At 50.5% G+C, this 23887-nt stretch overlaps 1 protein-coding gene across 3 annotated transcripts in view; it reads right to left on the reverse strand.

Annotated features, from left to right (window-relative positions):
• Positions 1–23887, reverse strand: part of LOC135919151 (transient receptor potential cation channel subfamily M member-like 2) — a 203169-nt gene that overhangs the window by 102141 nt on the left and 77141 nt on the right. For all 3 annotated transcript variants that reach the window (XM_065452875.2, XM_070536273.1, XM_065452873.2), the window contains exons 2-5: positions 16042–16200; positions 11833–12228; positions 11213–11384; positions 10023–10227 (exon numbers count right to left, since the gene is read on the reverse strand). In XM_065452875.2, the coding sequence (XP_065308947.2) occupies positions 10023–10227; positions 11213–11384; positions 11833–12228; positions 16042–16200 (932 nt within the window). The remainder of the gene's footprint in view (positions 1–10022; positions 10228–11212; positions 11385–11832; positions 12229–16041; positions 16201–23887) is intronic.

The raw sequence follows: 23887 nt of genomic DNA on the forward strand, positions 1-23887 counted from the left end.
AGCGACCCCATCTGCCGAATGTGACTGCACTTGCACGGGCGCCTATCATTAGAGGAAAATGACGACACCTGAGCGGGCTCGATGATTGGCAGACAACGACGTGACCGCGAGAGACCAAATGGGTTAAAAGCGAGAGACAAGAAGAGACATGCATCCATCACAGATTCATTTTCTTTCGTGCTTCTTGCCGCGGGCCGCGTCCGATTTGCTGCCGGCCATCGATGACTTGATGACTGTTCATTACTTTGTGTTATTAGTGTAAATAATGTAAATAAACCTTCAATTTCATCTCAATATCTTCCTCAACGTCGGCCAACTGCCGCATTTGACGGCAATACTAATGTTTATATCTCGGAAACCACACTTCCTATGCATATACACATGGTTCATGAGCCAATCACATCACGAATGCTTCGCTTTACGTACACGTGAACTGTAGCTGAATCTGCCTGCTTTTTCCTTGAATTAAAATCATGTCGTGCGGTGTACGCCAACCACGAGCAACAGGTACTGAGAATTGTTGGATAAATCTGCAGCCCATAAAAGCTGACACGTGTTGGGAAACACGTAGATTAAAGGGGCATACGCAGGGGAGGACATGTTTAGTCAGCGCTGAGAGATTGTCCACGTTCTTATCCTGCTACACTTAAATAATTACGTCATAACGTCGCTCAGCAACTTAACCAACAACGATCGTTGTAGGAAATACGTTGCAGGGCTACTTCATGGCTCTTCATTCATTGTTCTTAGCACTGTTGGAACGTGTACAAGTTACCTGACGTTGACTTGTGGCACACTCCATCGCCTCGAACATGTGAAGAGACTGCGGTAGGCGAACTTAATCGACGGTGATCAGCTCGAAAGGAGTGACAATGGTAAATGGCAGGCGTTCGCCTCTTAAAGCTTACCACCGGGCGTAAGATACTACAGGTGGCAGACGGTCGGCGGGCCCAACCTACACATGACCGCCTCACAGCTTGGGGTGTAGTTCGTTCTGCACCTTGTGCAGTGCGCAAACGAAGAAAGATTAGAGCACGCTTTGCTGAGTTGTGCAGTTGCATCAACTATGTGGCGTCTTCTGAGCCGCCTGCTTTCACCGAGCGTCTCAACGAACGTAACAGGTCGCAGAATAAGTGTATTAACTTACTCTCGTGTGTGGGGGCATTTGTAATCTCGAAAAGGCCTGGTTTTGCAGATTTCCCTGGCCGGCCACATAGGACCACGTACACCCTCCTGTTGTGGCTTTGCGCGCGCGTGCCCGAGTATTTGAACAGCGAACTTGCGGTCCTCCGTAAAGAATAGTTTTTCGGCGTTGGCCAACGCAATTTGTTCTAATTAGGAAGAATTGCGTGTCATCGCCCACGCAATATTAGCGAGACATCTGCATTGTGTAATTTTTTTTTTGTGTGTGTGTGTCCACAACTGTTCTCTTTCTTCACTGTCCTTGAAACATCTGCTTATGCCCGTCGCTGTTTTCTTTTTAGAACGTCCTTCCAACTTTTATTTGTCTGCAATATATAAACCTTTCGTCGCATGTTAATATGTCTTTGTAGCTTTTGAGGAGCCTCTGTTTACACGTCTCTTTCACGAATTATTAACCTCTGTTATTTTTATAGGCTCCGTTTGCCGAAGGTCTTCTTATCCCTGTGAATGTCCTATCATTCGTCCGTGTGAAGATAGGAAAGTTTAGAACAGCGTAAGGGGCCAGCGGGGCCTCTTACATCCGCTAAAGGGAGGCCCTTTGCGGCAGCTATGGGTGCACGCAACACATGGAGCTTTATTCTGGCATACTGAAATGCATTGAAAGCGCAACAGGACGTGACGCCATCTGCAGGTGCCAGGCGTAAAACCTAGTCAAGCCCACACAGTCCATTCACACCGAATACAGCGTTCCTATGACGGCTCCTCTGGTCAGGCCTGGGCGCCAAAATCACCCAACGATCTAAGAAGCTGGGCAGGCTATCCGCTGTTAAGAGGAAGCTTTAGCTCGGGTGCTCGTATCTAAATACATGTAAAAGAAGAATTCCTTTTTTTCGGCAACCACTGTGCCAAATTTGACGAGGTTTGTTGCATTTAAGACAAAAACTTGAAGTCTAGTGACTGTTGGTTTTCAATTTTCGATTTGGGTCGTCAATTTTTTATTAAAAATTGGCAAAAATCGCAAATTTTCAGAAAACGAGTCTATCAAGTTTACAACTCTGTAACTCGGCAATTAAATATGACATCACAACTATGTTAATTGTATCTAATAGTAGATCTAAAGTGGACAAAACTGATATGCTACACATGAACCTCAAAAAATGTAGTAATATGGAAATACAACTTTTGCAGAACCCTAGTACACAACGTAACGAATTCACGTAAGATATAAATTGACGCATTGAATTCATCCGCTTTGAATGATATAATGCATGCCGTTTACAGAACCGCTCTATGTGTTCTTGTTACAGAACTATATAATTTGTAAACTTCGTGCCTCTACTTTTATTTTCGAACTTGCGAATTTTCGAAAAAATTTTAAACAAAATTCACACCCTAAATCGAAATTCTGCTTGCAACAGTCACTATAATTTACCTCTCTGTCTCTAATGCAACAAATTTTATTAAAATCGGTTAAGGGGTTATCTCAGAAAAGTGTTTCTGCGTTTTACGTGTATTTGAACAGGCTGCGCCAGAGTTGGACCCAACCTAAAGCTTCCTCTTAACATGCGGTTCTTAGACGAATTGAATGCTCAATACGCCATTTACTGGTGATGAATTATAGCAAGAGCGCAGCCATCGCGACAATTCGCACTATAGCGTGCGCAACATACGCCGCTTTTTTCTCCAACGCCTTTTTGCGTACGTAAACGCTACGTATGGTAAACTCGATAAATAACGTTTGTTAAAGGGCCCCTCACCAGGCCCCATAGCAAATTTCGGTTATACACTGGAAGTTGTTAGGTGTACTCTAGGGAGTGTTCTGTCGCAAAAATTTTTTTAATCGGCTCTTTAATAGCCGAGATATAGATATTTCAGTGCCGCGAACCCATGATTTCCCGAGGCGAGCTTCACTGCATGGCGAGACACTCTCTCCACTCGCCCCGTCTAGCCTCCGCAAGCGAAATTCCTTCCCTGCGTTCTCCCATACCGGACCGTGCGCGCTCGCGCGACGCCTGCGTTACGGGCCTCGCCTTCATTTTTTTTTCCCCTCTCTATTCTTTTTTCTTTTTCTGGCGCTGCGCATTTCCGCTGACGGCGTTGCGCGCGGCTTCTAATGATTGTCCTTTTTCGCCCAGCGCAAGATTTTGCGCGCTGTGCACAAGGGCACGTGACTAGCGGTATAATTCAGTGCTACACGAATACTGAAGCAGAACAAGAAGATCGTAAAGCATGACCACGCGTTGGAACACGGTAGAAAATGGCATAGTTTCGGTACCTGCGCACGTGACCGCACGACCGTGGGAACAAGCAGACGAAGCGGAAGTACATCTCCCTTGCTTCGGTGCGAAGTAAAACAAAAAACACGCAGACATTCAGTTTATTGTGTGTTTTATTACTTCTCTAAACTTCAATTCGTCAATTCAAGCAACAGATCACACAAATAACAGATGTTGCCTTGAATAATTCTCGAAGTCACGTGTCACCACGAGCCACGTCACAGCGCGAACCCAACTACGTAGATGTAGGTACGCGACTACGTGACCGTCCGGTTAGGAGCGCGGCGGCCGATAGAGAAAGGGAAAACGGCGTTCGGTTTGAAATTTGAGATCTTTCCGCGGCGCGTAGCGATGCAACACTTAGCAAATACGATCGTCAGCGGGCATCGTATGCTCTGCGCTTGTCAGCTCAAAATGGCCAGACCTGGTGAGGGGCCCTTTAAGATAGCACTAATCCGTAATCCGCAGGAGCCCGTTAACGTACGGCCCATTGGAGAGAACGTGATTTTAAAGTGAATAGCTTTCTTTGAGTCTTTCGCCCGTTTTGGTTGTGGTCGGCGGCCGGACATACTCCGCTGATGCAAAGGGCACGTGTGACGGCTGATGATAGTGTCGACAACGGTACGACCACGACTGCATGAGGACGATGTAATGATGACAATGGCATTACGACGACGACGGGATGGCAGCTAATCGGAAACTCCAGAATCCGCTAATTGAGCTGGCAACGCTGTCCAAATAAACAAAGATGGCCGCGACATCCGGGTTCACGGCGGCTCTTTCGCTCGGTGCTGCGCTCAAGTTTCTCTTTTGTGGCGCACAGTCGAGGTGTTTAGTCAAAGCCGAAAGGGTCCTTGCTGCCGATCACCTTATTTCGATCAGTCTAAAGGATATGAGCGACGAAATCGTGGAAACAGTTGCGCTGTAAGTGAAAACGTCCGGCCTGCCCAGAGTGCCGCATCAGATCTCTTTGAAGACAGAGCTTTTCAAGCGAGCCGAAGGTTAATGAAAGAAACTGTTTATGCGTTGTGAGCCTCCAAAAGGTGCAAGCACTTGTTCGCGGAGTTCCTCCACTGCTACAGGTACGATACTTGATTGTTTACGGCTTTCATAAACCAGTCCGCACTGTGACTCATGTTGTAGTATATCACATAAAACATCTCACAATATATATGCAGTGACATCTGTATATAGGCAGTAACGTCTATCGTGCTTTCAGAAGCTATATACGGCTATTGAGCACTGATAGAAAGAGATTAAAGACTGTAAAGTTACCTGCTCATTGTGTCGTGGTATAAAAACAAATGAGTTTCGTTTGTGAGTCGGGGTGCGCCTTCCTTTTATAGCTGACGCCTGCCACCCATAGGAATTCTCAAACCCAGTGAAACGTGAAAAGTGAACAACAACCAATCGGACCAAGTTGAGCTTCTTCCGACAGGTTTCCAAATTTAGCGAGGGTTTTCTTTTGGCAAAGTCAGTTGAATAAGTGTAATAAATGCATGACTGTGAAACGAATGGAACAAGTTGTGATGGAATTTAGGTGTCTGCGCAGTGCCGGGAAGCAAACTAGCGGCACTGTGCGCAGGTCGAACGCTCCCGAGCTGGAACGAGCGCCATTTGCTGCCACTTCCAAATTTCTTGCGTGCAAATAAACTGACGACTCACTGCGTTGAATGAGAAAAGAGCATCTTCTGCTTGCACCGTTAAGCTAAAGCATGCTATGAAAACGACATGTCAGCTCGCGGCATAACACGTGTCATGATCAACTACAGACCTTCCGAGGCAATTATCATTCCTGCTACCGTGCTTGCCGAAAAAAAGAACATTAGCGAGAATATTACTGCTGCTTAAAGCATTAAAGCTGGCGCAGACAAATATAAAGGAACAAAACCAAATGAAGCTTAAGCGTACATCACTATAATTTATCAAATCGCCTTCCTGAATAAAGCACCCTCCGCGATTTGAAACGACAGCAAGATATTCAAAATAAACAAAAAAGAAAGCAAAGGTATACTCCTCGGGAATAACGAAGTCGACCCGAGTGAAGTGTTTCAATGTCGGTGTAGTATCGGTCACCTTTTCCCAATGCGGAAATTTCTTGTCCAAGTCGCTCTCCGATACGCGTCGTCTGCTCCTTTCTAGAAACGATGAAATCATACATTGCTGTATTTCCACCGCGATGACACGCAGGATAGTACACAACAAAAATCTGTCGACATCCGTGTTTGATTTTTTTTCATTTTCGGGCTTGTGCGCGGCGGCACACGACGATTTGAGAACTACGAGGCATTCGGCGCATGCCGTGATAGGACACCCTCTTTCGCTTCAAACCTGAACCTGGATGGGCTGTTTCTCGGCGGCGCCGCTAGGGGGCAAGCGTTAACTTCGAGTCGCGAACAGTCCGGGACCTTGGCCGGGATCCATCGATGATGATGACAATGGTACGACGACGACGGCATGCTGACAGCGTTACTTCTAGTTCGACCCACGTATTTGGCAAGAGCTACTGGGCAAGACATGGTCCAGCAGCAACACTGGGGGAATTCGAAGGAAAAGGCAAACGAAGGTTCGCTTTAACACAAGGACGCACAATTAGCCACCGCAACATGACGAGTCACAGGAATCTGCGAGCAATTAAGCCACGCCAAGCGCGCAATCCTGTACTGCGCGTTTGCCAGGCCAGCCACCGCAAGCGTTGCCTCGACGTGTCAGCCGCCGACACGCGACGCTGCGTTCAAAAGTGTATACACACACACGCTCTGCGGGAGCAGACGACAAGTCCGGATTGAGTCGCCGTTAATTATGCGACCTCGCCCCAATAGGACGTCCTCGTTATGCCGATCGGGAGGGAACCGTGGCACAGGGCGGGACACGACGTCGCAGGTTTGGCACCGCTGACAGCACCCGAGTACGGGGCAGCTCGCCGACGCACGAATGGCAAAAATGACGAACGAGAAGGCGACACACACGCAACCGCCCACGTGTCTGACAGAAGACAAAGAAGTGCGGCCCATTACGCGCCGAAACCACGACCTACGAGGCACGCCGCAGTGAGGGACTCGCGATCGCAGTTACGGCGGCCGCATTCCGGTGGCAGCGCAATGGAGAAACGCTCGCGCATTGGGTGCAAGTTGCAGAACCCCGGGTGGTCAAAATTATTCCGAAGCCTCCCTGCCCTACATGCCTTATATCAGATCGTGGTGGTGGCACGTGAAACCCCAGACTTTTCTTTTTCTGCGAAGCTGCTATACGCCTAATTCTGGCGGTCTGTGTGCGTAGGCAAAAAAGATGGCAGCATTTAAAGCATGAAGCAAAAGCTTATCGCCGGGTATGCCCCAGCTGCGTTTAATCGCGAGAAGGGTCAAAACGTATTATGATTTAAAAAATCGTAATAAAAAAGTAAAACGGGAATAGACACCGTTTAGTGTGGATTGCGGGGTGACGTCACGGGCTCTATAGGCAAACCACGTAATCTTATCTCAGTTCCCTTCCTACCCGTGCGATGGGTAGGCCGCGTGCGATGGGTGAGGACTGCGGAAGAACAGCGCGCCTACGAAGAACACTGTCGTCAACAGAAGCGGGAACGATCGTGCCAGAAACGCCGGGCGCATGCACCTTCGGTTGGATCACCCCTACTGACTCCACTCCCGCGGTGATTGTGAGCGATTTCGACATAGACGTGTCTCGACCAGACGGAAAGTGGTTCGTGGCTTTTCTCTTGGAAAGGTTCGGCATTCAATGTTACGCACACATCAGTGCGCCCACGACGCGTCTTCGGTCGTGCATAGACCTCACATTGGCCAAGAACCTTTCCAGTGTCGCCACAGAGCCACTGGCCGCATACCATAGCGATCATAAAGCGATAGTCACCTTGGTGACTAAATAATAAATCCAAACAAACAAAAGACAGTTAAAAATGAAAAATGCATTAAGTATGCAATGTAATAAAAATCGTGAAAAAACGAAATTCATTTTGGTATGTGTCTTTTATTTTAAATCAACATATTTATTATCAATATGTTTATCATATTGTTTTGTTTTGTATTGTTTATTGTATTGTTTAAACATTTTTGTTTGTATTGTTTATCATATTGTATTGTTGTTTATCAATATGTTTATTATATATGTTTATCACCATCTATACCGCTCGACTGGTCATCCACTTTCACAGAGTGGTATGGTTCTAAATTTCTAAATTTTTGTGTTGAAACGTGTCAACCTTACAAAGTAATCACCGCCGCCATGCTTACACCAGCATTGTTTCTTTAGATCAGCGACATCACTTGCGCGCATGATATCGTGGCCAATCAAAGTCGATGCAATACTTAGAGAAGTAATCAGTGACTTGCCGCCAAAATGGTCAACGTGTGAATAATACGCTCCATAGGCGGGTACATGTTATCGCCATAACATTGGCGATAAGAATTTCAAGCGCTTGACTACTCCAAGCGCCATCGCGTCCGTCGTACCATAAAATCTTGGTAAAGCGTAGAGCTGATCCACCAATACCCATTAGCTCCGGAGGCCCCTATCTATGAAGTCACGCTTGCGAGCGGGTGTCTCCACATGAATGCGTTCTGCCCGGTTTCCGACTACCCTTAATCCCCTAGCGTGAAATCGAGGCAACAATCTTTCGGGATACTAGAAGGCAATATGGCAGATCCCTTTAGTTGTAGCAGCCCCTACAGTACAGTCTCGCACGCACAATTTTCAGGGCAGACAAAAGCACGCAGACAGGCCCGGCAGTGAACGGCAAATCACTGAGCGAACGGCACCCAGGGCGCTGTTGCGGACATTCGGCGATTGTCTTCGAGGCATGACGTATACGCGCGACGCATACAAAATGTCGCTGATGGCTCCGATTTGTTTTCGTAACGTGACGCAAATTTGCTGTTTCGCCTTAGGCACTCAGCTTATAAGGTTCTTAATAAGGCAAACCAGTTTCTCTCCTCAGTAAAAGTAAAGCAGCCAGCTCAAGGCATGCGATTATTCCGTCGAAAACGCTTCTCGCTTCCGTCGTCTGCTTCATTGACAAGGATGCGTGTACCCGGGAAACGGAATGAGTCCTCGTATACTGCAGCCAATGCGCTTGTTTTCTACCTTGAGACAGCATACGCGACCAGCCACGTGGTGATGACAGCACGTTCTAAGCCGCGTTATCACTATCTCGCTAAACGTAAGTGGCTCAGCCCGACTCGGCTGGCTGAGAAAGGCCGAGTATATATCACCGATAGCGTTGCGCGTGCAAGAGGTAACCGCTTGCGCGACGCAAGCGCCGGCGCTGCATGCCACCTCCCCTCCCCTCCCCCCTCCCCCTGTCTACTTTGCTGCTTACTCGCACCGCGTGAAAATAAGGCTTTACGTGAGGAAACTTAAAGGCACCGCCTTGCGTACATTTCTTTTTATAAATTTAAAGAAACGCCGTTGTCGTAACCTCTGATGAGGGGAAAAATCACTAATCTTGGTTACAATAGGAACTCAACCGTGAAAAGCGCTAAAACTCGCAGAAACGTTGTAATGTTTAACCAATATTATTTCAAGCGAACGCGTTTTTAAAGATATGATGGGTCAAAATACAAATTACAACACCACGGAGAGCGATGCAAATATTATAAGCACACGTTAGGAGCAAAACTTTTTCATGGGGCCCTATACAACGGGGAAATGCGGCGATACGCGTGCCTCTCGGCCAAGATTGCATATGGCCGCTCATTGACGGATTTTCGCGCGGCCGGCCGCACCACAAATTAAGGCGGAATATCTCTGCAGTGGCAGCCCAGCGCAACGTCACGCAACTTCAGATTGACGATTACGAAGCGGCGCTTCCTTTGACGCACCTCACGTGATACTCTTCCAGCCAATCAAACACCTGACATGGCGGCTATCTTGGACCGGCACCACATATTCGCGAAATAATAGATGCATTGCACGGGCTTCTGCACGCTACCGTTTACTTTCTCTTCAGAGCGCTAACATAGCAATACAGCTGCCAAGGGCCAGAAAAATGTTTTATCTGAAGAAGTCTGCAGCACCACGTCGCGTTTCGTCATTTTTCATGAAAACTTCCGCTTCACAGCACAAGTTTTAAAACACGTGGCCTCTCGACAACCAATCGGAGAGTCAACATGGCGGATAATGGCGGCCGTTCAGCCGGCGTGCGTGTCGAGAACAGAGCCCCAGACACTAACTTGTTAAATATTACCTAAACAGGAAGTTGCCTGACTGAACTCAATGCGAGTGAACCCCGTATCAACATCTGACACAACGTGACACAAGGCCAACTAACGCAGGTAAAAAGCCGCTAACGTCAAATTTACTTCTTACGTGCTTCCGTATGACATTCTTCTCAATATTTTTGCCCGTTTGTTTTGTGCCCGCACGGTTATGTGTTAACACAACCCAGCACGGCGTCGCGTCGCGGGGTTGGCAATGCCGCTTCGGGCCGATATCGCCCGAGAATGTGGAGAAGAAAATGGTTCCGTGATTCGCAGAAACGGTCGCACAGGTTCCGTCCGAGACACGCACCGAGACGCGTGATGCTCTGCGCAGCACCGCGCGTCTCGGAGACCATGCAGAGAGAGGGGAGGGAAAAGGCGGGCGCACCTTCGCTGGCTCTCCCGGTAGGCGAACGCGAGCAGGTCGGCGAGTCCCCCGCTGCCCTCGAACACCACCACGGGCAGCTGTCGCTTGAGGTGCTCCAGCACCAGCCGGGCGCAGCCGTCACCTCCGGACACGAGCAACGCGATGAGCGGGAGCTCGGCGCCACCGCCCTCCTTGTCGCCGCCGCCAGAGGACGCCGCTGCAGGCGCTGCGAGCGTCGCAGGAGCATCTAGTTCAAGACACTACGTGGTACAGTGCCGTTTTGAGCCGAAAGCGATTTGGTTAAGGACAACAGCTTCCGCGTAAGTAACCATCCGCGAAGACACAGTCCAAGCAAGCGGATCATATTTTATCACTGACAAACCGATTCTCGTAGCTGCAGCCTGCCGCGCGATTAATTCACCCCGAAGTTACCAGACTCCCAAAGCGCAAGCGGTCCACTATTGAGATGGCACAGCTCGACGCGTCAGGAGAACAGTACACAAAGCGGTAATAATCGAACCAAAGATTGAGGTCAGCCTCTAAATTGCCGGTGGCCCAAAGTGAGAACAAGTGCATGCAGCAGCTCTGCTCGACTCTATAGTCAGCCCGAGCTGGACACGCAACCTGTAAGCCACAATGCACCCGACTCGGCTCAACACAGGGAGTTCCAAGGCTTCTCTGCCGTGAGAAATGTGCCGTGCTGTGCCGCATGTCATCGTGTGCTGGCCAAGACGTGTGACTCCGAGTGTACGTCGCTATCGGCTAGAATGGCCCCACGGCTTTGTCTAACTGTACGCGCCTCGAATGGCCAAACAAACCCTTCAAAGAGCGAAAGTTCAATTGAAGTCCACCAGAACGGGGGCCTAGTTAAAGAAGCACTTGGATACGCTGCTTCAGAGTAAATTTCATCTAAATGAAAACTTTATTCTGGCATATATGTACACGATCTAATACTTTCGGCGCATTACGAAGCCAAGTCCGCCAGCTTCATGCGGCTGCTGCCATCGAGCTCGTGAGTTCCATTGACTCCTCTCGCTTATTTCTTGCCTTGTGTGCCACCTCAGAGTCATAACATCTCTGTCGCATACCACGGGGAGGAGGGGGGGGGGGGTGCACTTGTTGAAACAGCTCCGGTAGAAATCTAACAGCAACACTAAATGCAGCAGCATTCTACAAAGAGGGGCATTGATGCAGACTTTGGAAATCCTCACCGTGGTCGGAGAGGTTGATGAGCCGTTGCTCGAGGCGCAGCACGAAGTGGTTGAGCCCCGTTCGGTTGACCGTCTCGTCCCGCACGAGCACGTAGTTGGAGTGGTCCGGGTTCAGCTCGAACTTGCCCTCTTCTGGCCGGTTGCCCTCGTTCTCGAGCTGAACGTCGGCCTGCTGCTCGCGCACAGAAAAAAAAAAAAGAGCGCCAGATCATAAGGCATATCGTGTGACCCGCGACAAGTTGGTAATGACCAAACTTCAAAGTTGAGTCATTGAGAGTCGCTGAGTAGCGCTTGTTGGTAGTTCATCTCAGGAAGAGCGAACTGTAGCGCAAGGCAGAACGACACAGTAAAGCGCATAGAAAAAACACACGCTGTCATGTGTGTTTTCCATGTTCTTTTTATTTTTGTGTGTCCTACCTTATCTTCGTTTCCTTGTTTTGCTTTCTTCTTGTTTTTTAATTTATTACTGCACTACAGTCCACTCTCCTTAAAAAAAAACAAGGTCCCACAACTCTTGCGCATGACGACGCAAATGGTGCTCGTTGCATGCTTAAACATACGCGATTTGTAAAAACAATAATAAGTAAACGAGCCGATCGACAGCGCCGCTTCGCACTCACCCGTCCGTCGAGCAGGTCGGCGTTGACGAGCATGTCCTCGCGCACGATGCCCACCAGCCGCAGCGGCGGCAGGGTCGCGCGGGTGCGGTTCGGGTGCTTGTGGCATCGCAGCGCCTGCCGCCGGCGAAGCTCGTGGCTCACGGCGTCGCCGACCAGCTTGGCGAGCCCCGTGTTGAAGCCGTTGGTGAGCAGCCACATGGGCGTCGCGTTGGCGGCGCGCAGGAGTCCGCGCCGGAAGCCCTCGAGCCGCCTCGCGTCCGCCCAGTCGCCCAGCGGGCCCACGTGCGAGATGAGCACCAGGGCGATGCGCGGCGCCGAGAACAGCCACTCCTGGACCAGCACGCCGCTCACCTGGTCCGGGTCGATGTCGTGCCGGACGCGGATGTACGGCCGGGCCTGCGACGGGCCGTTCGAAAGCACGCGGGCCACTCCTCAACGCCCACTCGTGTTCACCAAGGACAAGCAGGCAATGAGCTTTCTGCGCCGACAGCTTTTAGAACAATTCTCCAATTTGCTACCCCAGACTGCTCAGAACAGCCGAGGCGCCGCCTCCTGCCAATGCTATGTAGACACCCTGCGTGAGCACGTGAACTCAATCTCATGTTGCCTTTACTTTCTCCTCATTTCTTTCAATCCCATCTCCCCAGCGCAGAGCAGGCGCAACCGGACGTCCGCCTGGTTAACCTCCCTGCCTTTACTTTTTTCTCTCGCTCTTCCCGCCAACGGCGTCTCCGATAGTTTTGGTCAGCCTGGAACGACAAATCGAAAATGCCCGTGCATTATACCACTCGAAATGACGGCGTCGACTGCGTTGACCATGGCTGCCGCCGATGTCGCGACATGTTTGCAACATCCCGCCCTGTGTCCCAACACAGGCGATGTACCTGAGCGTCGACCATGTTGCAGAGGTGTCACGAGTTCCACGCCCATTAATCAAAAGGTCATCTCAACTTTGTCACAAAGCACACAAGTATCCGCAGGTACCACTGCGAGTGCTGTCAAATAGACACTAATGTGGGCTGGTTGGCTGCGAGTATACTGAAACATCATCTAACGGTGCAATTTAAGACGGGACAAAGAGAGATACACAGGACAAATGGCGAACTTCAACTGGTCTTTACTGCACAACGGTGTAAAACAATTCACGATACCTGGATAATTCCAAGCATGCACGCGCGTTCTTGCAACCATCTGCGACGCGGCCGTATACCTTGAGGCCGTGGCCAAGAATTTAGCCTTCGCGCTCAGCATACATGGAGCCAAAGAGCCACTGCGGTTGGCATGAAGTCGTCTCGAGAGTCATACCCCGTGATGTCCGATAGTTCATTTAGAATGTATGATGACGCGTTACAAGCCAAAGAGGGCCGGATGGCTACCGCTTTATTCGAGCCGACGACCGCCAATAGTGCTCGCCGGCGCCACAATGTTGCGTCTCCGTTCATAGAGCTTGAGTGATAAACACCTCGGAATATTTAGCTTGATCCCCTACCTCGCGACGATAATAAGCGTAACAAAGAGAACGGTGCTCAAGAAACGGCGTACTTGTGGACGAGTTGGTGTGTACGAGAAAGTGCTCCGATAGTTGTGTACTCATCTGCAGTGTCGTGCGTCTACGATGTTTCAGCTGTTTTTTTACTCACTTGCTTCAATAAAGAGCACTCCTAGCCCATACAATAGCAAAGTGCATGGTATAGCATAGGCACTCAGTATATACCACACAGGGTACGCCAGTACAGAGTACCCATGCGCTTGCCCGAGCATGCGCTTTCACTGGTAACCCCTACGTACACCGTCCCATCTTCCTCTTTCTGAACTGAGTGTGCAGTAACCGCTCGGAATCAGCCTAATCAGATACAGTGCGCCTCCCGTGAAAGGGTTCGTTATCATCGACGCGTCTTCGTGCGTTTGCGCAGACGTCGGCCTGGTCGCAGTTTCGAGGCTGATTCGCGGCTTACTGACAGTGCAGTGCACTCCCACCCTCAGTGAGCAGACGTCGCGTACAGAGTCACTTGTCGGACGCGATATCTTTACGCGCTTTTTATACCACGCGCTGTTCCTGTGAGCCGCCAAGCAGGGCGCACTTATCGTGTCGGACGATCGCAGCGGACGTCCGCGAGGTTCCGAAAACAGCCTCGCTCCCGTTGCTGCAGCGGCCCATCTGCTCCGCAAACCGCGCGCAACGCGACCCGCAGATAGGGTGCCTCGATGCACGCCCGGAGGGCGCACATCGAGGCACCCTACCCGCAGAGAACGACTCTTCTTTGCCGAAACAGACAACTCGAAAAGAGGACGCGACCGAGGAGAGGCGTGACACGCAAGCCCCCGGCGCAGTTAGACTTTTCTGCCTCGCGCGTTACACCCTTTCGGCAGAGCGTCTGCGCACACTAAATGTCCCACCGCCTCTCCCCGAGAAGGCCTCCTGACGTTAAGGCCACGCTGTCGTTGCGAGTGGCGCTGGAGCATCGTCCATCATCTTCCGCACCGGGGGTGTCCAGGGCACTAGCACGCGGCCTTTGTACATAGTGTTACGAGAGTTTCGACTGCGCTAACCAGCCAACTGTTGTGTCACTCATGCCGGAGCCGTTGGGAGTTGTTAATTTGCAAACAGCAGGCAACGGCAGAGGCGGCGGTTGACGAGCTTTACGGGACGACTGAAGTTAGTTCAAGTACACACATTAACAAAGATGTAGCGAGTCGTTAAATTAACCGCGCATTCGTCGTGACGCAATTCGCTGATGGCCTTGAATGGCCATCTGCCTCATCATCATCGCATGCTGCGAGGCTGAGCGGTGGGCAAAGTAGTTGATGTACGTTTCACAGCACACCACACCGGTTTCGACCAATCGGCGTGGTTACAGGCGCGGCGATTAACTGTCAGCCTCTCTGCGAGTCCCAACAAAGTCCAGCAGCTTCGATTCAACGTTATCGACTTCCTGATGTGCACTTTCGAAATATCAACACAAACATTACCCGTGTCACGCAGAGCCCCGACATAATCGACGAAATAGACGAGACGTACCTCTTCAAGAAACCGCGGAAGCTGCTATTGAACTCCATAATCTGTCTGAACGCAAGGAAGGATGGTAAACAAGAGGTGAAAGGCACAGAGGTTAACTAGATTAAGTGTCCGGTTGGCTACTCTGCACAGGGGGATGGGGCAAGGGGCAGAAAGGATGAGAAAACAAGAGAAGATTAAAAGGAAAAGGAACGCATCAGTTCGCACACTCTATAGTTTTTCAATGAGTCCCGTTTCTTTTAAAAAGCACACTAGCGCTTTTGAAGCAGTTCGTGCCGACGTCGGCGGGGACCAGGGTCCAATAATTCTGGCTTCCGTCGGTTGTCAACTCTTGTCGCGCGCGGTGCTGAGGAATTTTCTTTGTGGACTGAAACGACGACAATCACGACGGCTAGTGTCTCAACTTGCGCAGTCCGCTGTGCCGACTATACTGCGAAGCTACCATCTTGGGATGCTCTACAAGTTATTCCGGCGAACTATTTTTTTTTCTCACATGCATGTAATGCCGTTTGAGTAGATATTTCAAAACTGGGGATTACGTATTTTAGCAACAAAAAAAGAACGATATAAAAAATGAAACGATGAATACAACTAGGAGAGAGAGGGGAGTATAGAGGGAAGGACAGGGAGGTTAAGCAGATGGCAATCTCCAGTTTGCTACCGTGGCCTGTGGCCTAAGGGAGGAGGAAATGATAAAAAGGCAATGGAAGAGAGGTGATACACCATCGGGGCGAGCTGAAACACAGGCAAAAAAATTTTAAAAAGAAGAAGAAGAAAACAGGAATGTTAGCCACTGACGACCGGCTAGCTGACATCCCTGCACTCGCACAAAAGTGCGAAATGATTGACAGATAATAGGAAGTTTGACGTTTTGCGCGTTCAGAATTAGGGGACGCAAACCGTCGGACGTACAAAACAAGCAAACACATTACAGAAGAACGCAAACAGGGCGTGAGGGTTCAGGTACTCTTGGGTGCGCTATTTCTAAAGCTCCCTAATAAACGGCGGAAGTGTACCAGGCGGACGGCGGCAGACGTAGCCAAGTACCGCTGCTTACACAGCCTAAATATCACACTGCGGGGTCATCAACATCGCCCAATCTGCGCGGAGCCATTGTACGCAATCTGCTCGACCGTGTCAAGGTGCGCCACCGGAGAGGTCCGCGACGTCCGGTCAGCGGGTGGGCGACTCACCTCCGCCTCGTAGGCGAAGTTCTTCCAGAAGCGGATGCCGCCCCGGGACAGCAGGTACCGCTGCGTCGAAGCATCGTCGTCGACCGCGCTGGTCTGCCGCTGAACGGACGACTGGCGCACCAACGGCGGAGACGGCACCAGCGGAATCTCGGCGTCCGACTGCGAAAGACGAGAACAGCGCGCCCGTCAAGAGAGCGGCGCGATCTCGGTTCCACTGTTCGCACTTCCCGGTCGCTCTCGACCCAGTGACGTAAAGGGGGCGCAAATTACGCGACAAGGTTCACCGTTGGACTACGTTGGTGCCCACAATCCGGAAGCGTTACAGCTCATAAGACAGGTGCACAAAACGATAGAAAATAGCCTAGGTACACCGTGGTATCTTCGATGTTTCACTCTGTGCCCTATACATCCTTATGTGCAGCAATGCTTTCGAAGAGGCACAAATGTTTCCAAGAAAAACATTCAAACGCACGCATATATTCTCGGCATTCTTTTTTTTTCGATGCATGTCGTCGTTGTTGTGTACACGTGTGACAAGTACGCGTTATAAGACCCGTGTCGTAAATTTTCATTCAGTATCAAAGAATATTTGCCTCGAGAAATCGTACAAGCACAATTTACTGACCAACCAATAAACATAATGTTTTTCCGCCAGCAAGGCAGCTTGTGTGCACACATAAACTAGAGTGACTACACACATAATCTACTTCTAAAGCCACAAGCACACAAGAAGTTAGTAAAAACTTCCCGCGGACTGATACAAAATAATAAAGAGAGTCGCTAAATGCCCCGCACAATACAGCCAGAAGTTTCGGCTGTTCATCCTTTTCCCCGAGCACGAAAACCGCCGGCGCGATATCTCAGCCAGGGCGAGATCGAGATGGCAGTGGAACTGCCGATCACTACATAACAAGCATGCTGCACTTACACAATATATCAAGGCGGCGCTCGTCCCACCTGACATTATTTGTCTTCAGGAAGTGGGGAAAATGCGGATACCTATTGGGGGCTACCGTTTTTACAGCGATTCGAACTACCCTGAAGTGGCAGCATTGGCCCGCAAGGACCTCACAATCACTGTCGCCATAGCACCTGGCGTAGAAATCCACCATCAAATACTCACCATTTGGCCAGTTAAGAAGGGTCGTCCAAAGTGCCTGATAACCAACGTATATAGCCCACCTAGGGATAAGAGGGCCGATTTTTCATTAATTTTAAGTCACGTATCTACCTTGCTCTCAACGAAAGACCGACTAATCTTTCTCGGTGACTTTAACGCTTGGCACTCCGCATGGGGTTATCAACGCGACACCGCCAAGGGCTTCAATCTACTCCGAGAAACTCAGTCCCACGAACTTGTACTGATTACGCAGCCAGGCACTCCTACAAGGATAGGAAACAGCGTTGCCCGGGACACCACGCCAGACCTTACGTTTGTCAACAACGAGACGGGGGTCACCTGGTGTAACCTGGACGAAACGCTAGGTAGTGATCACTATCTATTGTGTGTCAATGTTAACACAGCTAAAGTTCGACAGCCCCTAGGGGTGGCCAGGCTCACTGATTGGAAAACGTACAGAGAACGACACCAGGCTGCTTCCTCATTTCCAGCCACGGCCGCAGGTTGGACAGCTTTCCTCAAGGATGCCTATGCTGCCACCACGAGAGAGATCAAGACCACAACGGAAGCACCAGCAGTAGACAGCCATCTCGCCCACCTCTGGGAGGCCCACAGAAGCCTCACCAAACGCTGGAAGCGGCAGCGGCGTAATCGCAAACTTAGGCGCCGAATAGCCCTGCTGGCAAACGAAGCTAACACCTATGCGAAGGAGCTGAATAATCAAAATTGGCGCAGCTTCTGCGACTCTCTCAGAGGCACCCTCAGCACCAAGAAGACCTGGGCCATTCTTCGGTGCATGTTCGACCCAACTAGCACGCGCACCGAGACGTCTAACGTCATGCGGCGGCTGTTAGGAGAATACAAGGGCTGAGAACAAGAACTACTCGAGCACCTAAAACGCACCTACACCGGCGCTGCCCAGACATCTTCAAGCGTTATGAGAGAATACCAAGGACAGGAAAACTCGAGCTTGGACGCCCCCATCACCTTCTCGGAGCTCTACGCAGCAGCACAAACCTTCAAGAAGAACACGGCTCCTGGACCCGACCAAATCACCAACGCAATGCTGCGCAACCTTAGTGACGTAGCCCTACAGCACTTAGTCGACTTCTTCAATGAACAGGTCTGGCGACCAGATGGAATACTACCGCGAGAATGGAAGCAGGCAGACATCGTGCTTATACCAAAACCGGGCAAGCCGCGCGAGCTCAACCATCTCAGGCCCATATCGCTCACGTCTTGCATGGGCAAGCTCTTTGAACGAGTAATTCTAACCCGACTCGAAGCCCACATCGAACAAAACTCACTCTTCCCTGAATCCATGTTCGGTTTCCGCAGGCGAATCTGTGCACAGGACGTCTTTCTTCTATTTAAGAGATGAGGTGCTCGATCCTCCTCCGGGCAGCATGGACAGAATCCTGCTAGCACTCGACGTCCATAAGGCATTTGATAACATCTCACACACTACAATACTAGACGGACTACGAGATGTCGGGTGCGGAGAAAGAGTATTTCATTACGTTCAAGACTTCCTGAGCAGCCGCTCCGCGAAAATAGGACTAGGTTCAGCACGTTCTGCTCTGTATCGCCTACCAGATAAGGGCACTCCTCAAGGATCCAAATTGTCACCACTTCTTTTTAACGTCGGCTTACGTAGAACGGCCCTGGACTTACAGAAGAACCGGGACCTTGGCTGCGCCATATATGCAGACGACATTACACTCTGGGCCTGCAAAGGGTCCTACGGAAACCGACAAGACACGCTTCAACAGGCCATCAGCACCATTGAAAACTATATGAGGCGAGCAGGCATGAGGTGCGCTCCAGCGAAATCGGAGTATATTCATATTAGACCTAGGCATACCCAAGCGACCAGGGCTCCGGATCTGCAGCTCACCTTAGAGGGAGAGCCCATCAAGAGGGCATCCCACCTGCGCGTACTGGGAATGTGCATTCAAGAAACGGGCAGCGTTAGCATAGCGCTCTCCAATCTCAGACGCACTGTTCGGAGCGTAACTGGGCTTATTAGCAGAGTTGCACGCAGCCGAGAAGGCATGACCGAAGCAGACACCATGCAACTAGTAAACGCCTTCGTCATTAGTCGTCTAACGTACGCCCTGCCTTTCCAAACCACGCGGCGTCACGACATCGAACATGCGGATAAGCTCATAAGAATTGCCTGTAAAGCAGCACTCGGCCTGCCTGAAAGCACAAGCACGATCCGACTGAACGAATTAGGAATGATAAACACTTTCGAGGAATATGCAGCGGCCACTCTAATGACGCAGCGTGAACGGCTAAACACGACACCTCAGGGACGCTCGGTTTTACAAAGACTTCACTATCCACTCACACCCCAATATTGTGGCGATGAAACAATCCTACTGCCATCTGAAATCCGAGAGCGGATCCACGTGGCGCCGATCCCCCGTCACATGCACCCAGTCCATCATGCGGCACGGAGACGCGTGCGAGCAGCCACTAAGGCGGCGCAGCGACCCGGATACTTACTTTACAGACGCGAGTTCGTATCACAAGAATACAGGCACCCTCAATACATTTGCAGCAGTCGTGACTAGCCAAGGACGAACAACCATAGCAGCATCTATACACACGAAATCGGTTGCAACGGCCGAAGCTGTGGCCATAGCCCTTGCTATACGCGCCGCGGAAGCTAAGGGCCAATCGGCCTACGTGCTGACAGACTCGCAGGACGCCTGCCGCCTCTTCCTTGGGGGGGCTTTACCGGGCTGCGTCTTCCGCATCCTAGGAACGAACCTCACCATGGATCATTGCGTGACCTGGTGCCCGGCGCACACAGGGATAGCGGGGAACGAACGGGCGGACCGCTTGGCTCGAGGCATGACAGGCCGAGCCGCGGGCCACACCGCCCGGGAGAACACCTCGACACCCAGTGCGCCAAGAGAAATCCTCGAGTTACAACGGCTAAGTAGGCGAACCAAAGCCCTTCCTCACCCAGGCCTAGACAGGAGGCAAGCACGGGACTGGCGCCGCCTGCAAACAAACACTTTCCCACATTTATACAGGCTACACAAAATGTACCCAGACAAATACAGCAACACATGCCCGTGGTGCGGAGGAACACCGACATTGGAACACATAACATTCCAGTGCGCGTCACGTCCGGCGGCTGCCACCTCGCCGCTGCTAGACAACACTCTTCATAACTGGTTGTGGGAGGCGCGACTCGCGAAAGTGGAATTGGGAAGCCAACTGGCGACCCTTGACCAGGCCCGGCGAGCCGCTGTAACCATTGGGGCCCTGGAGGAGGGGCTCCACCCACCATAACCAAACAGTCTCTGTTACAATAAACGTTTACTCTCTCTCTCTCTCTCAGCCAGGGCGAGAAACAAGCTGGTTTCGCGCGGATAGAAAAAAATATGCAGATCCAATTGAAGTACATGTTGGAATCAATGGGAAGCGAAGCCTTAGTGAACCGGCCAATTAAACGGTACACAACAAACGGCGTGATGCGTATGACCGCGTTTGTTTTCATGAGACACAACGTGTAACTTCATGCAATGTTTATGCACCACACAAATCCCAAATTTAATCTCGTGCAACGTTTAGATTTATGAACAACACTGATGCGCAGCTATGGCGTAACGCCATTACCAAATCACGCACGTGAGCGGTACGGGATGACGACACAGCGACGTCACGAGAACGAAGGCGATGTACGATGACTGTCGAGGAAATGGTGGCGATGAGAAGTGCATGCGCAGAGAAGTACAACACTTAGCTACGCGTGCAAATTACGAAACACACTCTCAGCGGCACATTACCACTGGCCCGAAAAGGGAGTGTACACCAGATAAAAGTCAAAGACGCCATTGAACAGCCTGTGCCATTCTATTGAGAGGTCTGCGTGGTTTAGAAATATGAGCAGACATTATGTGCACGGAAAACATTAAACTTGGCAGATTCGTGTATTGATTCTTGTTTGGGGGGTGGCATGAAAACCTACACGGGACCAAAGGAGTAAATTCTTATTGTGTGAAACAGTCAAATTGTACACAAGAACAGGCGCGAGGAATCACGCTATATAGCATTTCAATGGTTACGGGGACACTGCAATATTCATGAAAATACTGCGCCAGATGCAGCTGCGAATCGGGCGCGCAATAACTAAAAAAAGAACCATTAGATCTCCTTCAGGCGGTGAAGCCGGCCTGCTCTTGAGACGTATACCCTGTCATATGAGCAAGAAATACCTTTTTATCAGCAAAGATTTCTGAGTTACTCTTCAACGGACCGTGTATAAAACTCAATTACGCCAAAGTTGAGCGATAACAGAAGATTTGAAACATTACAGCATCGTCTGCGGCACTGCATATAGTCTGTACTTCTTGTTTAGGATAAAACGTGGATAAAACGTAGTCATCTTTGGTTCTGTGGCCACCCCAACGAAGAGAGATAGCAAAGAGAGGAAACGCAGGGAGGTCAACCAGACGAGCGTCCGGTTTGCTACCCTCCACAGGTGGAAGGCAAAGGGGGAACAGAAAGTGGAAAGCGGGATAGAGGGAACACTGTGTGTGCACGCAGCATAGCGCCTGGAAATCAGTAAAGTCCAAGCAAGTGATCCGCCGATACGTTAGGCTGCCGTCATTCTGCTGTCTGATGCTAGTCATGGTGCTTCCCCATAGCTGGTGATGCATGTTAAGTCACCAGTGAAGACCAAGGAGCCGGTGGGCGTCAGCAGAACATTGCAGTGCGTGACAGTATATTGTTAAGCTAAACCCCAGCCTTTTTGACATCAGTGCGAATAGAATGACGCGGATGAGCCATGATGCTTATCCAAGAGTTGCAAGTACTGAATTGAGAGCATCCAGAAATTGCATTGCACTTCGCGCTGACGGAGTGTGCAGGTTATTCAAGAGCATTCAAAGAGTATTCATCAGAGACAGGAGCATCATAACCACTTGCCGGTCTTCTTCGGGCAATTTGTCAGGAACCCGCGCTGTGCACTCTACAGCTGTGCGCAGCTGTATCACTTGACGTGGCTGCGGCTCCGGCTGTGGCATCGGCTGTGGCGTCGGCTGCGGCTTCGGTTCTGACTTCCGCTGTTTTTCTGGCTTTGGCTGTTGATTCAGTAGTGCGGACTAAGTTGCATTGTTCTCCGTAACGACCTTGTCAGATTTAGATTGAATTCCGCCAGGCCTAGCGGGCAGAGGAGGAGGTGTTGTCGGATGGAGCGCACTCTTCACAGAGGCATCAGCGTTCTTCGAACGCTGATGGCGTCGGGGGCATCGCTTTCTAACGGCCGCAACAGCTTTCCGACAAGACGAATGGTCTCTCGCCATCTGCTTCAAGATCGTCTTTTCCTTATTCATTTTGGGGCAGTCCTTCGAGGAAGCATAATGGGACCCAAGGCAACTGGTGCATTTGAGAAACGTGGCTGCATAGGAATCTGCAGTGTGGGGCTCGCTGCAGCGTGAGCAAACTCTCGTGTTCTCGCACACGGCGCTCACGTGTCCCAGCCTCATACAATTGCGGCATTGCAGTGGCCTTGGGATGAATGGTCGCACAGGGGGTCTAAATTGGCCCACCTTGACGTGCGAAGGGAGAGTCTCGCCCTTGAACATAATTTTCACACACCGGGATGTGCCGTGGTGATACACATCTGTTATGGCGACACCATCAACGGCACGCTTCACTAGAATCGGCAAGTCAGCGCAGGAGATGGAGACGTCCACGTCGTAGATGACACCAGCAGTGGAACCACTGTTCAGGGGGATGTACGAGCGGAGCTTAACGCCACCCAGTTCTGTAACTTTAGTCAAATTTCTCAGCGCAGTCTCATGTGTGACGTCGATAGCCAACACATTTTTTCGTGTGTTGACTCTAACGTCTGTTACCTGATTTGGCGCCACCGCTTCAAGTTGCACCGATAGACTGTCTGTTGGGCCACCTCAGGTTGTCGGTAACGAGTTCTGGTAGAAATAGAACCGTGCTGACTGCGGTATTCTGAGTTGGTCCTACCGTTGGCGTGCTCGAAGACATTGACGCCCTGGTGGTGTGCCTTCGTTTCGCCTTGCGGCTCCGCACAAGCTCGAAGCTGTCATCGAAGAAGTCCTCAATGCTGAGCGGGTAGATGCTGGTGTCATCGCCGTCGGTGTCGCTCTGGAGGCCGGTCCGCTTCCTAGACGCAGCCGCCGCTGAAGTCACCATTCCCGGCAGAGGCACGGGGACGTCAACTTGCATCCGCGCCACGAACCATGCCGGCTCTTCAAAGATGTACGCGGAAATAAGGAGAAAACGGCTGCGCTGGAGAAATAGCGTCCTGGCTCGCAGGCACTGCGACGCAGACGAAGACATTCACCACCTCCTTCGCGAGTGCTCAAGGCACGAAAGTGCAAGGCGACGATTGAGAAAAGATTTAATGCTATTAGATCGACTACCACTCAGTATGAAAAAAAAAATATTTACTAGCCCCGCGACCAACAGCGGGGCTTCAGAGAAAAGCACTTGCCACTTTTAAAGTTTTCTTCAAAGATAGCAATGTCTTAGGTTTATATTAAAATTTACCGTGCTCTGAACGACATGCGTGATATAGATCTAAGCTTGTTATGTTGTCAAGTAGTTATGTTCGATGTCCTGTAAGTGCATATACTTACCTATTGTGTACTCGTTTACAAACTGTGCTTCTGTATATGTTCTCGGACAATTAGAAGTACTTCTGTTTAAGTATGCATCTGCACACGT

This window comes from Dermacentor albipictus, chromosome 3 (genome assembly GCF_038994185.2).
Source record: "Dermacentor albipictus isolate Rhodes 1998 colony chromosome 3, USDA_Dalb.pri_finalv2, whole genome shotgun sequence".
Classification (NCBI taxonomy): Eukaryota; Metazoa; Arthropoda; class Arachnida; order Ixodida; family Ixodidae; genus Dermacentor; species Dermacentor albipictus.